This window comes from Ammospiza caudacuta, chromosome 4 (assembly GCF_027887145.1).
Source record: "Ammospiza caudacuta isolate bAmmCau1 chromosome 4, bAmmCau1.pri, whole genome shotgun sequence".
NCBI classification, from domain to species: Eukaryota; Metazoa; Chordata; class Aves; order Passeriformes; family Passerellidae; genus Ammospiza; species Ammospiza caudacuta.
Window position 1 is genome coordinate 55,093,478 of NC_080596.1, and position 15,511 is coordinate 55,108,988.

General features: G+C 41.6%; 2 protein-coding genes across 7 annotated transcripts in view; one reads left to right on the forward strand and one right to left on the reverse strand.

The window, feature by feature from the left end:
- Nucleotides 1-2,422, forward strand: part of PDS5A (PDS5 cohesin associated factor A) — a 75,525-nt gene extending 73,103 nt beyond the window's left edge. For 2 of the 3 annotated variants that reach the window (XM_058804290.1, XM_058804291.1), the window contains exon 33: nucleotides 1,218-2,422. In XM_058804290.1, coding sequence (XP_058660273.1) covers nucleotides 1,218-1,221 — 4 coding nt within the window. In that variant the 3' untranslated portion in view covers nucleotides 1,222-2,422. Of the gene's footprint in view, nucleotides 1-495; nucleotides 1,183-1,217 lie in introns of those variants that run through there. The other variant, XM_058804292.1, reaches the window with a different exon arrangement.
- Nucleotides 2,423-9,120: 6,698 nt separating this feature from the next.
- The window catches only part of UBE2K (ubiquitin conjugating enzyme E2 K), a 44,155-nt gene continuing 37,764 nt past the window's right edge, over nucleotides 9,121-15,511 (reverse strand). For 3 of the 4 annotated variants that reach the window (XM_058803461.1, XM_058803462.1, XM_058803463.1), the window contains one exon: nucleotides 9,121-15,403. In XM_058803461.1, the coding sequence (XP_058659444.1) occupies nucleotides 15,329-15,403 (75 nt within the window). In that variant the 3' untranslated portion in view covers nucleotides 9,121-15,328. The remainder of the gene's footprint in view (nucleotides 15,404-15,511) is intronic. The other variant, XR_009274650.1, reaches the window with a different exon arrangement.

A 15,511-nucleotide genomic window follows, 5' to 3' on the forward strand; every position in this document is an offset into this window, starting at 1 on the left:
CACAAAACAGCTGTTGGATGATAATTGGGCTACTTTAGTGTTGAAGCATGACTTGGTTTGCAATACAAGCAATTCATAATAAGCATTAACATGAGAAGTTTGTTTTGCTGGACCTGGTACATAATTAATGCAAGTGTCCAAAGGTCTGCCAACCAGTGTGCTCTAAGAAATCACAAAAGTGATCTAAAGGAAGAAAGAAACATTGGAATAGTTTCTTTCTAGACATTTGTAAGTTGAAGATCTTGCAGAGAACTTTGAAAACACCTTTTTTTCTAAGAGTAAGCTTTATACAGCAGTAAAATGGTCTGTCAAGAGTGTAATGTTTGTGTACTGCCTTGCAATGTTTGTTTAATATGTCAAATTCCTTCAAGTCTTCAGAACAAATTGCACTATCCATAGCCTTTAATAAGCTACTGTATCAGATAACATCTTTAAAATGTGTGATATCTCAGTGTTTCTTGGACAAAATACCAAAACATTGTTAACGTTTTTCAGAAGCCAGGTGCTTGGAAGTGATGGAGATTCACTGTTGGAGATAGACTCAAGTTCAGAATACTCTCAAAATGCAATGGATCTTTTTAAGGCCTGTGGGAGCAGCCAGGAAGATACTGAGGATACAGAGATAGCAGAGGGAGGCTTCCTTAAGGTGTAGCAGGCATCTTATATAGGACAATTCTCTGTTTTTATTTCTTTATTGTAGTTTATACAGTGAGAATTCAAAGAAATTTGTGTGTAAAAAATGCTCTGTCTAATAGGTTTTTTGCTTTTAAGTAGACTTGTACAAGTTACTTTAAATACTGGGAAAACATTTGAAGTAGTGCCTATTCTGAAGTAAAACGGGCTATTTTTATAAACCTTGGTAATTGTAGTTAATTAGATCAAGTTGCTGTTCTTAATCTCTTATTCCAATGAAAGCAGTGGATAACTGTTTATATTTATGCTGAAAAAAACATTACTTGGTATGGAATTATAAAATGCACAATTCAGGTTTTGTAGTTTCAAGTTTATCAGGAAGTTGTGCTGTACAATGAGGAAGTTCAGTTGTATTCAATTAATTATGTAATTGTTAAGAAGATACAAGATGGAGTTGGAAGAATCACAGTATGAGAAGTGTAAAAGCTAAAATCTAAACAATATTTGATAGGATTTTGAGACAGAATCACTTGTGATTTCCATGTCCTCACAATTAACTCATTTTCTTTTCTCCCCTCATAAAGGTAAAAAGAAAACTTGCTCGAAAAGGGAGGAAATGAAGGCCAAATAAAGGCATGCTCCAAGCTTCTGCAAAAACTAGGATTCAGAAATTTCCTGTACAGGAACTGAAATTACTTCAAAACACACAGCTTTCAGCTCTGAAACCAGAAGGAAAACTATGCTTCCCTTTCACATGAAATTAATCCTTCTCAATGGAAATGTAAAGCAGAAACTCTTGAGAAAGAGGCTAAAAGCATCTGTACTTATTTCCCCAGAGACTTTTTTTATGAAAAGTCAATAATTAAGCAAATTGCTTAACAGTTGGTTCCAGTTCCTGCATTCTGGAGTTTAAAAGTGTATTTACACCATTAACTTTCATGCTGCATTTTTTTTTAAAGGAAGTCAGAGAAGGTCCTTACACTGACATTGAAAATTCATGATCCTAGAGCCAGGTATTCCCATGTTTCACAGAAAAGGTAGAAGTCTACTGAGTGGATTTTAAACAAGACTAGAGGAAAAACAAAAAATCACAAAAAGTTTTTTTGCTTTACTTTTGGAGACTGTTTTATGTATAATTCTTTCTGCCTGCCTACTTTTCTGCAAAAATAAGATGTACAGATTTCAGTTCCCTGCTATGAAAAGTCATGTGGTGGCAATTTTATAAATGTTGCTTTCTGATTTCTATCAGAGTGGGAAAGTAATCACTTAAAATTGTTATTAATTCGCAAGTAGACATTTCATTTTTTAATTTCCCCTCCATTTTAGTTTAATATAATTTGCAATAAATGTACATATTGATGTTTGTTTTATAAAAACATATATCACTTTTAAGTGTTTTTACTCCTGCAGTTCTGTTGGAATATTCTAAATTTTAAAGGAGTAAAGACAGTCCAGCATTTGATTTTATAATGTTTGTCACCAGATTTTTATTATTGATGTAAAGAAAAAAAAAATCAGTTTTTAAAAATAGTTGGACTTTGGCAGCTTTGTAAGGAAAGTTGGAAATGTTTAGGATTGCTCTCAATTTTAAGCATTGTGCTGATTGGAAGTAAGTCTGTTTTGCATTTTGTCTTCCTGTCCAGGCTCATTTTTTAATGTTTATTTTAGAAGATTGTTGCATCAATATTATGTTTCCTGGCATTGTTCAGCATAGATACAGTGTACACTTTTATGTACACATGATCATATTTAAGTTTGTTGCATAAAATAAACGCTTCTAGGTGTCACATGGCAGTCTTTTTCTAATTTTTTTTTCTTTCACAGAAAACTTAATTGCTGTGTCTGTACATGGGCTTGGACATTGCCAGAAGTGCTGTGCAGAGCGAAGGAGCTGTAATGCAGACACTGGTGTAGTTAAACAGTTGCATTTCTGAGGTGAAGTTACAGTGCTTTGTCTTGTGAAGGGGTTGGGTTGGTGGGCACAGTGACAGAGAGGAATCTGCTTTGCTTCCCACTGCCTCAGTTCCCCATTTCTCTTCTGCAAATTGTTTGGAAATCCCTTGATTTACATAGAAGAGCTGGGTACTGGCGGCATGAGTTGGGGATTGCTTGTGCCCCTGGAATGGGCAGGGTGCAGCTGTGTGCTGTTCAACATGACTGAGGTCTCTCTGAGCAAATGTGCACAGCTCGAGTTACTTTTCTTCTGTAACAAAAATGAGGCTTTGTGCATAAAGCAGCTCCTCTTCTAAAGCAACCTGCAGTGCTTTGACCTGAAGGATTTGGAATGCTTTTGACAGAGAGATTATAGAATCGCTTAATTATACATCTATCAGGAGTTTGATTTCTAAAACTGCAATAATTTCACAAGGTGGATTTACTGATTGTAATGCTGTTTCTTTTTAGTGCTCTGGTCAAATGCTTCAGTTTCATGAAAGTTCGAGTGTTTTGGTTTAAACTAATTTTAAAATGTTTCAGTTCAAAATTTTCTGGTGCTACCAGAAAAAAAAACAAACTTGCTTTTTCTTAGAAATGAGTTCTGGTACTTAATGGTGTGCTTTTAACAATCTGAAATCTGGACTTGACAAATCTTGCAAATAGTTCAGATTTATTTCCAAAAGCTTTGTTTTTTATGAAGTGGATAATTATTGGATTTTTTCCTTTTTATCTTCTTTGGTCGGTTTTTAATTAGTTACAATTGTCACATTACTCAATGAGTCATCATAGAATGATATAGGTTAGAAGAGGTTTCTGGAGTTTCACTCCATAGTCAGAGCATGGTTTTCAGTTGTCTTTCTCCAGATGGAATTCTATTGAGTTTTTTTTCTGTTTGTTTTTTGTTGTTTGTTTTTTTTTTTTTTTAGTGTGGACATTTGAGTTATTTTCATGTGCTGATTATTAGTAGTCAGTTGGTACATTCACATAGCTAATTATGCTAGGTATAATAGGCTGAGCCAGAGTGCAGCTTACAAGAACTACCAGAGGGGTGGGTGGCCCCAGTGGCTCTTTGCACAGCTTGCCCCAGCCAGGGCTGTGCCCAGAGTGCCCCTGCCTGCCCCATTCCCTCTGCAAAGCCGTGGGGGCTGCCCCAGCCTTGGGGGGCACTGACAGCACACAGGGGCAGCCTGGAGAGCCAGGGCAGGGAGCACAGCACCACTCTCACACAGATGTAATTGATGCATTGCCAGTGCTGCTGAGCCCTTAAAATGAAGAGCTGTTAACTCTGGAATTGAAGGCAAAGTATTTCAAAGGAAAGGGGGGTGGTGTGGGGTGTATGTGTGTGGCTTGGCCATCCTTCAGTTTTCAAATACTGTACATAAGAGTGGGGATTTTCCCATTATAATAAGGAAACTGATGCTCAGACTTCTTCACTTGTTAATGTGCAATTAATAGGAAGCCTGATAAAACCCATTCTTTATGGCTTTTTACCAGTGCAGGGTTTAAAGGTGCTGAGGTTTCACATTCAGTTACATAGTTAGAGGTAAGTTCTTGTCATCTTTTAAGTTCCCATCTTCATAAAAGTTTGGCTGTGTTTCTTAGCAGATACATATTTATTTCTGTTTTTTTCTGTCTTCTGATGCATAGCTTTAGTCACAGTAAGACAGGAAAGCTGTTCTGAGGACATGCTTTGTAATGTACTAAATTAAACCCCTACCACTCAACAAAACTGAATATTTGTTGTGGATTAAAAAATAATGTTGTCTAGAGCAATCTTAAACAGGAGAAACAGCATGTACTACAAACCTTTTCTGCACATGCTGATGACTCCTGTAAGTTTTATAACTGATAAATAACAAAATATTGTCCAAAATGTGCTTCCAGCTGGTAGATACTTAGCTCACAATGTTGGACCAAGTTCAGCATCAGACTGGCTCTTGAATGTCAAGTTAGCTGATGGGGCTGTAACAGCTGAACTGTTTCCTCTAAAGATAAAGAAAGATTTGGGATCACCAAACATTTGCAATACACAGGCAACTTGCTTCTTAAGAAATCATCCATGTGGATCCTAGTTCTCTTGCCTGTGTGTTTGGTTATTGTCTTTAGCAGCAGTTCTGTTTGTGCCTGAAAATCAAATCTCAAATTGGTGCTCAGGGAAATAACCCAAACTAAGGAGGCTGGGCTGTGCAGTCTGCTTGCCAGCCTGGCTGCAGGTGCACTGAGCTGATAACCAAGCATTAGTCACAGAGTGGCTGGGCTCAGCCCAGGGCACTGTATCTTGGTACAGAACAGATTTGCACAGGGAGCAGCAAGGTGTTCAAAAGCAGGGAGAGCAGAGTCCTGTACAGCAGCAGTTTGTGTCCCTTGAAGGCTTCCCCTGCTTGAATTTCTGACAGGAGGGAATCATCATGCTGATGATGAGTACCCTGGGTATTCAGATGGCCAGAAGGAAGCTCAAACAATACTATAAAGTACTCTTAAACTTCAAAGACCAACAGTAGCTTCCATTCCTGAAGAGTTCTTAATCCACACATTCTGTGGATTGATTTGCCTCAGTTCCTCGAAGATGGAAAGCAAGACAGAACATCCTCAGAAGCAGAACTTAGAAGTGGTTGCTGACAGCCTGTCCCTTCCTAGCTGCACAGCCTGAGTCAGGATGTCCTTTAATTTCTAAATGGGAGACCAAAGCAGGTGAATAACCCAGTACTCCATCAGAGATTCCTTAGCACCAAGTCAGTGTGTGACCCACAGGATGACTACTTCCACAAATCACACTCCCTAGTGTACTTTAGATTCAGAATGGGAACATCTCTGACTTGGGGGAGCTTCCCAGCCCTATTTTTTGCAGTCTGAAAGGAGATGAGCAAGTTTTTGGCACATGCACCTGCTTGTAAAGAGGTGAGTGGAGCACAGCCAAGGGCTTGTTGCAGTTCAGAGCTCCTGCTCCCTCACTGAGAAAGCCACAGACACACGGACCCTGCTGGGAGCAGCTCTGCAGCCCAGCTCTCAGCACCACACATGCTGGAGGGTGTGTGAGTGTGCTCCTCAGAGCCCAGGCAAAGGGCAGTCCTACCCTTGGAGCAAATCCTCCCATTCATCTCTTGGAAGGACCTTTCTGACTTGCAGCAGAGCATCTTCCCTCTGCCTGGGAAAGGTCCTGACACTTTAACCAGGACTCTGCCTGCAGAGGCTGGGCCAGCAGGAGGAAGTCAGCCTCATGGTGACCCCTGCAGCTTTGGCAAGAAGTGACTTAGGAGCCATTCAGCTTTGAACCTGGGGACTCATCACCAACTGTGCAGCTCTACCCATGGTCAGCAAAACCAAGACCTCCATGGGCAGCACAAGTGGATGGTGCAGTTGAGTCTTGTGTTGGTTGGTGAGGAGGGACAGCCATGAGGAGACATCTGCTTTTCAGTGGGAGCACAGAGGTTATCCAAGCCAATTTGTAACTCACTTAGGTCATGTTGGCAGCTGTGTAGTCTCAGCAATGTGCCAGCTCAGGCAAAAAACCTGACCAAATAACTCTGGAAGACTGAGCATCTCCTGTAGCCCTGCCAGCCTCAAGAGTTCAGATGTGTATTCGTAATGCTGCAAGCTGGGCATGCTCCAGAACAAGAAATACGTGTTCTGCTTCTTTGTTCAGGAATTTAATTCTCTCATTGCCCTGGAAGCAGGAATTGATGTGTTGACTGATGCACCAAAGCTCTTGAAGGATGAGATGGAAGATGATCATGGCTGTTTCTTTGGTGTTGGGTCTAGTGGCTTTCAAGGAAGTGGGGAGTCACAGCGTGTCCTAGTTTCTGTCCCCAAACCAGAAACAACCTGGGTTTATGCTGATGGCAGAGGTCTGAACCATCAGTCTCCTGTCATATTACAAGACATGACAGGTGACCCATGCAGAATTTTTTTTATATTTCTGAGTGTATTTTTAATAGTAGTTTCCACACCTGTAGGAGAGCCCAAACCCTCACAGACTGCACATAGAAGATCATAGTGGCATTCACAGCAGTCCTGGTGTGTTTGAGGTAGATGTGGTGGTACCTCTGCTACAGATACCTACCTGGTGAGATCATCCTTCAGAATGTATCAATGTGTGTAAATGCCAAATAGGAAACAGAGCCAGAGGTAAATCTCTGGAGAAATGAATGGAAATTGGAAAATTTTCCTATTTCCAGGCCAAACTTTTTCCCAACCAATTAATACCAACCTGAGATCACATTCCTTGTAGGTGACTGGTCACAGCAAGACACCCATCACTGCATCCACTCCTTGACTCATCACCCCCCAGGTTGGCTCTAGGGTCCTGCTGTGTGGAGCTTTTTCTGTGCCTGTGGAGCGGGAGATGGGCCCTGCCAGTGCTGTGGCACCACTTCTTCCCCACTGCCTCGCTCCATCTCCTCACACACTTCCTCCAACATGCTGTGTCTGACCAGCACACCATTTTCCCATGGAACCATGGTATGTGGGGCTGTTTGGCCATTTTTGAGGGCACCTCTATCCCCAGAGCTACAATCAGAGGCATAGGAGCCTTCTGTTAAATTTACTACCACAGGTTTGTCAACTTCCTCAGAGCTCAAGTCTATTTTTCATTTGGTCACTCTTCAGCCTTGAAAATGCTAATGAGTTTCTCCTCCAGAAGACCACTTACCCTGCTGTGCAAAGCCCCTTCCTGCTGCCACACGGGAGCTGCAGCACCTGCCAGGGGTGCTCATTGCCAGGGGAGCAGAGCAGGGTTCCTGCTCTAAGCATTTCCCTTGCACACATTCGTTCATGAGGGTGGGTTTGGAAGCTGCCCGAGCAGTTGGCCAAGATGAAAGCAGAGTGTCATTTGATTCTGCATCACTGAGCTGCTTTCTTTCCAAAAACACACCTTTAAACCAAAACAGGTTGTTTCTTCTTCTGGGTTGATGGTGGGACTTTTAACCTTTTTGCTATTAATAGGGCTTTGTCAATTCACACTTGCAGGATGTGGCCCCTTTTGTGTCTCTTTGCTTATTTTTCAGCCCCATCTAACAGACCCAGACCCTCTGTACCCCTGAGTACAGAGTTTCTTGTGTGGGCAGCTGGCTCCCTCCAGCCCATCCCCGCAGAGCAGGGCCTGGCATTGCTGCTGGCTGGGGCTGTGCAGAGAGGCAGGATCGTCTCCCTCAGCCTGCTGCTGACACTGCCTCCTGCAGCCCAGGATCCTGCCCAGTTTGCTGCCCTTGCCACCAGCACATGTTCAGCTTGGTCCAGATCCCAAACCCCCAGGTCTTTTCTTGCCAAGCTGCTCTACAATTGTCCAGCTTGTACTGGTGCTGGGGTTTTTCCTCCCCAGGTTCAGGACTCTGCACCTCCCCTTCCTGAATTCCTCATAGATGAGAACCATTCACAGGTGAAAAGAATGGCACACAGACATTACAAAGAATTGCTTTCCCTCATTGTTTTTTAAGAAATGTTTGGGGTTTTTTGCGCTTTGTTTTTTCCCCTCTACCTCAGCACTGTCTGACCCAGTGAACTTTTGGTAACTACTTTGTTCATACATGTTTTCTTCCAAATAGTTCTCTTTCCTGATAAGCATGGCCTGGAGACATTTTATCCCAGTATTTTTTATGTGGTTCAGACCATTAAAGGACTGGAACGTGGAATAAGCTATAGTGGGCAACACACATGCCAAGCAAAGAGTGAGCAAGCCCCCATTTCATGAGGATGTTCATACACAGGATTCGTTTCTTGCCTCTTTACCAGCAAAAAAAGAAAATCAGATGTTTTCACTCTATTTGCACTGCCAGCTTTGGATCGTTTAAGCCACTTTCTACACAGATAAACCACTTCACACCCAACAGTTTCTTGCAGCAAGGTGAAGATGTGATGGCCACCACTTCCTGGAACCCACTTTGTGTCTGGTGTTTGTTCTCCTGCCCTGTGTTGATGGAAATTTAAAGCTGTGGTAATGACAGGATTTCTGTGCCCACTCTTTGTTATGACTGACTGCAGTGTGAAATGGCACCAGTCAGTTCTGCTTTTGAACCAAAATCTGTCTTGGTGCATAACTGGCTCCTATTTTAGGAGGCTATAACCAGCAAAATGTTCCTCCAAGAAAGGCACACTCCTCCCCACCTCTGCACCTGGGCAGGAGGCAGAAGTATAAAAATGGGGACAGGCAGCTTTGCCCTGGTACAGTAATGTGGCTCAGCTGCAGGGAACTTCCCAAACCTCTCAGGGTCAGCGGGAGCTTTAACTATTCACCATCATGATGTTTTTAAATTGCTAATTGTGAGAAGAGCTTTTGGGGAAGACAAAGGGAAGACACCATGGCACTGTCCCTCTCCCCACCCACTGCAGGTCCAAGGGGACAAGCCTGTGCCCCACACCATTTCAAGCAAGGGCAGCTGTACATGGGGGACTTGGGGTGCTAAAGGGCTCTGGTGGCTCAGGTATCATCATCACAAAACAGATTCTCTCCCATCTCCCCCTGCCCCCCATATTTTCCTCACCAGCCCAGTTTATTGCCCTTTATCTTATACCAGGCTGTCATAACCCACCTAATGTATTTCAACACAAAGCAGCCACTAAGTGAAGCAATGTAATTTATTTGACATTGTATCAGACACGGGTGCTCCAGATCCAGACTTGACCTTAAAAACAATTTAAAATGCTGGATTTGCTGTATTGGAGGTATCAGTTACCCGTCTGAGAGCCAAATGTGTCAGTATTACAGCCACTGAAACAGAAAACTAAGTACAGGACAAGTCAAGCTAGCAAGCACCATCAGTCCATTTCAGCTGTGAACTCGCTTCCAGTTTTGGGGTGCTGGAAGAAATGACAAGGCTGTTGGACAACTTCACAAATATTTCAGTATAAAGCAGCTCTCAGTTACTCATGTCAGTGTCTAACTACACAAACTGGGGAAATTGTACTTTTTTTTTTACTCTGAATTGATGTCAGGCTAAGACCTGCAGGAGAGGGACTGGGGAGTGCTCCCTCTCCCTCACCCCTCTTAAAGAATGAGGTACCACAATACGACACAGCTCCTGATGACAGTGAAATTAAACAGAAAACCCAAACAGCATCTTACACCATAAACCAGTGCAGCACCATCCCAGCTGGCAGAGCCTGCCCAGGAACCTGCAAACCTCTCCTGGGGACAGACACACCTGAAGCTGGGATGCAGATCTGAAGCACAGTATTACAGCCAGCTCCACAGCAACCTCTCTGCTTGTTGCTTCAGCAGTGCAGCCACTGCTTTAAATTGCTTTACTCAATTTAACAAACATTGACAAATGCCAAAAAAGTGAAGTTGTACTGGTAGTAAATCCATAGTCATCGTCCCTCCTAGATTCTTCTAGAGCTGAGCAGCAGGGTAGTGCCATTGGCCACCAGGCTGTCACCTCCCTGTGCATGAACCAACTGCAGTTTGAGGTACACAGTTTAAAATGTACAAAGATGACATGAATGTAAGCGGTGCAGGGAAATCCAGAGACAACTTTTCCTCTGTGTTACTGGCTTTGTTTCTTCAGATGCAGCCTTTGAAAGGAGACAAGAGGTGGTGCAGGATGATCAGGCCATCACGAGGCAGTCCTGGTTGAAATAACACATGCTTCCATTACACAGCTTCTATTTACACAATTTTCTTCTTCAAAAATTTTTAATGTGCACCGTGAAAATGATAATTCTTTTCTCTCTTGTTACTGACATGGAGGAGTAGACCCTGTAATCTTAGAACAATCTGAATTGCCAGAAATAAAATGAAAACTGTTTTCAGGGAAACATGCATTTATTGTTAAGCATTCCCAGTGAAAAATCAACATCTTTTAAAATGTGTGTTTATTTAAAAAATCATTTGTTTACAAAAGTGTTTGTGTAGCTTTTATTTTCAAGACAAAAAAACACTGATGCTGCATTCCAGCCTCCCCACCCCTGTTCCACCTCCACAGGAAGTCTGGTGCTCAGGAACCAACCTCCTGCAGTACTTATAGGTAAATATTTATTTACTAGAAAAGTCAGAATAGAGGATGGAAAAGGTAATGAAAAGCAGGGCTCTTCAGCAGTTGACATCAGCATTCCTATGATGGCAGCCTTCTTCAGACACTGCACCAGAGCAGCAGCAGTCTCACACACCACACAAGCACAGCACTGTCACAGGACCTTTCCTCGGCTGTCGAGCCGTGATCTGAACTTCCATTATCCTTGAAGGGCTCAGCACCACGAGCGATCCCAGAGCCAGTTTGATGCCTACAAAGCAGGAAACAGCACAGCTCCAACATCACAGCACAGTACAGGGCAAATGATTCACAAGGGTTTGTCCAGTGAGAACAAATCCAAAGTCAGGTTGCTGCCAACAGAGCACTGCAGCTGGAATAACCAAGGCAGAAGCCAAACCCGTTGAGGACAGTTGGTCTTGTGAGTCTGATGATGAATCAGCTGATGACACAAACACCACAAGCAGGAAGAGCTGCCTACATCATTCACAGATTGGTTTGGAACAGATAAGAAAACTAGCAAGAAAGAAGTGATTGCCCCTTTGCCTAGCCCTAGGAGAAAGCTGTGCCTGGAAAACAAGGATGGTAACACTGAAAATACCTATTTTGTCTTCCCAGAAGAGGCTTGACTTTCAAGCATCTTGACTTTCATTCTTCAGTTCCATGATGCAACAGATGCTGAGGAAATGCACTTTTGCTATCTCTTGTTGAGCCAGCTGCTCATCAAAACCATACAAAACTAAGCACCTGGTCACAAATCAGTGTCCCCACTCATCAACTCCATCAACAAAACAGAGCAGGGGAGGACACCTCAACTTCTCATTGCCTCTTCTCATCAGCATTTAGGTAAAACCAATTTATTTGCTAAATAACTTAACGTTTCCCACTGCAGGCAAGCCTCCAAGTCTAAGCCAGCTTTTGGTGATGTTTCAGAAGGGAACAAGGGACATGCACAGTGGACTTCCCCTGCACTAAAAATAGAACTTCCCAACACAGTGCATGACCAATGCAGTAAACAAGAACTCACTTGAATCTGTGTTTTGATTTCCCCCCACTCCCCTTCTCCCTTCCCAAATGACATAAGCTCTGAAGTGCCTAGTCTGAGTCACAGCTGTTAGGCTTAAATTTGCATAGTTTAAACGTTTCTGTTACCCACACCATCAAATGCAGATTTGGTGTTACAAGGTAAGATTCTTTCTGGCTATTTAATTCCTCCTTTCAGACAACAACAAAAAAAGTTTTTATATTCCTTATGTCAGTGTTCCAATACTAATTTACATGGAAAACAGTTGAATACAGTGATAATTAGAAAAAAACTAAGACATATTCATACACCAGTAGTACCTAATTGGTCATAAATACTACCGAACCAATTATAGTCAAGGCCCCATGTACTCTGTTGCAAGCTTTCAACAAAATAGTAAAAAAAAGTTTGGAGTATGCAGAATGCACTAAATGATGCATCTTTCCAGGATATGTTCCTAAGGTTTTTTTGTCTCCAAAATGCACCAATTTGTCATACTGGGAACACAGTTTGTTCACAGAAGGAATGGGAGGAAGCTGTGAATTTGGCAAGGAGGTGGAATACAGTCAGGGATTTTGGTACTCATGGGAAAATGGAGGCTTTTGGCAACAGGAAAGGGCATTTCTCTACCTCTGAACAAAGCTGTACTTTGCTCTTGGAGGAATTGGGTAAGATAGGATAAACCACTCTGCTGGATGCATGTTAACATGTTCAGCAGTGAAATCCAATGAATGCTCTGGTAATCTGTGTTATTACCAAGACCTTGTTTAGAAAAATTGGGGCCATTTGGACTTCAAAATGACTGTTTCAAGCCATCTTCTGGCACAACAGAGGAAGACAAAGCATGATTTATTTGTACTTAGCCACTGTAGCCATGTTTCATGTTCTTGTTGCAAGGAGTGGTCAATGTGCAGCCCGAGTCCACAGCTGGAGTGGGCTGCACAGCAACTCCCCATCTGTGAATGCACAGGGCCCTGAATATAGCGATGTTCAGTGACACACAACAGAACTGCCATGTCATGTACAATGGCTCACAATGATAAGCTGAACACTAACAGCACAATTCCTAGGGCTCAGCCCCAGCTGCAGTTAAACTAACCTTGTACAACATTATCCCTATATTCAACTCTGATAATTACCAAGAATACAAAAACATTCCTTATAAAGGAGTAACATGTCAAAATTCAGAGGGACTTCAGACCAAAAGTGTCTCCTTAATGCTGGGTCATGTTTCTTTCCCAGCTCACCTCTTGAGTAGCTTCCTGCCAGCACCCAAGCTAGCATTAAGCTACTGAGCACATAGATGGAGGGCAAAATCCAGAATCCAACATTTATATATGAGGGGGAAGGGGGAGACAAGTGTTTTGCAGTAGAGAAGAAAATGAGGTAACTTCATGAGAGAAGTAAAACTTAACAGAGCATTCTTTCAGAGGTGACTGTGCTCACCTAAGAACCTCTTTTCCCCCTCTCCCCATTCCCTGGCTTCCTTTACCACTTTACATACTGTTGGAGAAGCCTGCTGTTCTTAGGAGACTGCTCTATGGAAAGACACATTCAGAAGCCCAGTACTGAGAAGTTTTATGTCCCCAACAGTGATTTCCAAGTTCTTTCTTTTGATAAATAGCAGCGAAGAACAAGGGAAGTAGTCAGCAATTCATATTTACCACCAGGGTAAAAAAAAAGGTGTTGATGTAATCAAGAAGTTCTTAGCCTGTATAACAGAAAAGACAGTAACTTGAGATTAACACAAGTAGCATTTTGCCAGTTTCCTACCGTCCCTGGTTTTCACTTAGCAAACCAGCTGAACAGTAGCAGCTTCTTGTTAAAAAAATAAATAAATATAAGGAAAGTCAAAACAACTCACTTCCTTTGGCATCATTGCAAATGATTTACACTAACTCAAGAAAACCCAAGAAAACTGATCACTGACTACACCTTAAAAAGCAGTAAGTATAAAGACTAAGCAAATGCATTTAGTATTGCACTGATATGAGTTCAAAGTATTTACTGTCTGTGCCCTGTTCTAAGTTTGGACACATCAGACAGAGCAGTACATGGAACACCCCAGAACTAGCCAGGTCTTGCCAGCTCTGTTGTCTGGTTCTGTTCCCCTACTACTGTGCTCCAGGTATTTAACAGATACCATAATGTTCCTGATTTCATCTAGTATGAGTTATAAAGAGACCATGAAGTGCAAAACCATTTCAATTTGTACTTCACAGCTCTAGAAAAACCCCAAGCAGGCATAGATTTCCCCACCCCATTAATCCACAGCCTAGGAGAAAAAAAACCAAACCAAACCAGAACAAAACAAAAGAGTCATAGAAAAGATGACTGATACAGTACTCCATTATCCACAATCCCCACTTTCTAGTCTCAGGATTTCTCTGAACTTCCTTGTCAGATACACTCTCAAAAGTTAGCATCATATTCACAAAGACATTACAGCTCTCTTTAAATAGATGTACTAGTGTTTGAAGTTGCAAGACTAATAATTTTCAAGCTTTTGCACTCAGGATGAAATGTCATTTTAATACAAATAAAAAGACTGACTGTATGTACAAGCCAAGGTAAGATTTCAGTTCTCATTTATCAGAAATATCAATCAAAAAAAAAGCTAAATTGAGAACACACTACTTCTATGTGCATTTGAAGTATGTACAGTAAAAACACCAACACAGCCTCCATGTGTTAACCAGAGAAAAATGCAAGCAAGGATGAATTTTAAAGTACCTGGTAAGCAATCCTTAAACTGAAGCCCAAAATAAAGCTAGAAAACTGCTGCAAAAAACAGCTGATTGCATCATATCAAGTACTCAAAAAATTTTTTTTTCCATTCTCAGTACACTGGAGAATCAGCTGTGTCCTCCTTCAAACCCTGTGAAATCATATTATCCAGAGTGTACTGAAGAACACTTTAGCGCTATTTAAGACAAAAAAAAAGGAAATTAAACCAGCTCCATCTTTTTGTGCTGTATTGAGGCATACTCCTTACATGATTGTGTAGAAAATATGATGGATGAAAATCACTACTGATAATTCAAAATATATATTTTTAAAGGGGAGCCTAGACTACTGCAATGGCACACATAATAGCCACAGATGATGAAACATAATCAACAGTATGATGTAAGGGAGAGGAGAATCAGGTTTCCCAATTAATAAGCTAGAAAGAAAATGGTTCTGAATAGGTCACCATTTGGAACTTTGGGTAAGTCTTGAAAGTCTGGCAGGAAAAGTTACAAAAGCAATTGAGTATTTCAATGGTGCTCTCTTCAGCAACCCTACCTAATATGTCTATTAAGTACAAGCATGCAAATATAGGTCAATCCACAGGCACATAGGATCCATGTTAAAAACAGTAAGATAACTGTGATGAGTGGCACCAACAATTTTGATGACTAACACTCAAAATGTTGCTTTCTGAATTACTAAATCAAAATCCTGAAGCAAGTTCCTGCTAGTCTTTGTCACACTGCTAAACACTAAAGTAGGCATTGTTTTCCCCCATCATCTTAGCTGAGCTCAAAGAATTTTTACAATATTTAGTAAGAAAAAAAATTAAAGTATTTCCCCTTTTTAAATTTACACAGACGTTTAATTAGCTTTATTTACAGAGCGCTTTTTTTTCAGTCTCCAATAGTGCCTAGATAGCATCATCAGGCAAGAGTGCCAGTTTTGAAAGAGAATCTATATAGAATCCTAGGAATAACAGATGGTGATGCTCCTCCAGAAGGGGCAAGCTGGACTACAGAAGCAGCTCTCTCTATATGGCTCAGTTACTCAGGAGTAATTCTGTTGCAGTCTCTACATCCCATGATTTTGAAGACAAGGCCACTATTACTGCATTCTGCAATGAGAAAACAAGAGCAATAATATTTTCAGTGTGTGAACCTGCAGCTCCAGGAAATGAAATGAAAAGTTCACAGAAAATCAAAACACATTAGTTTACCATTTC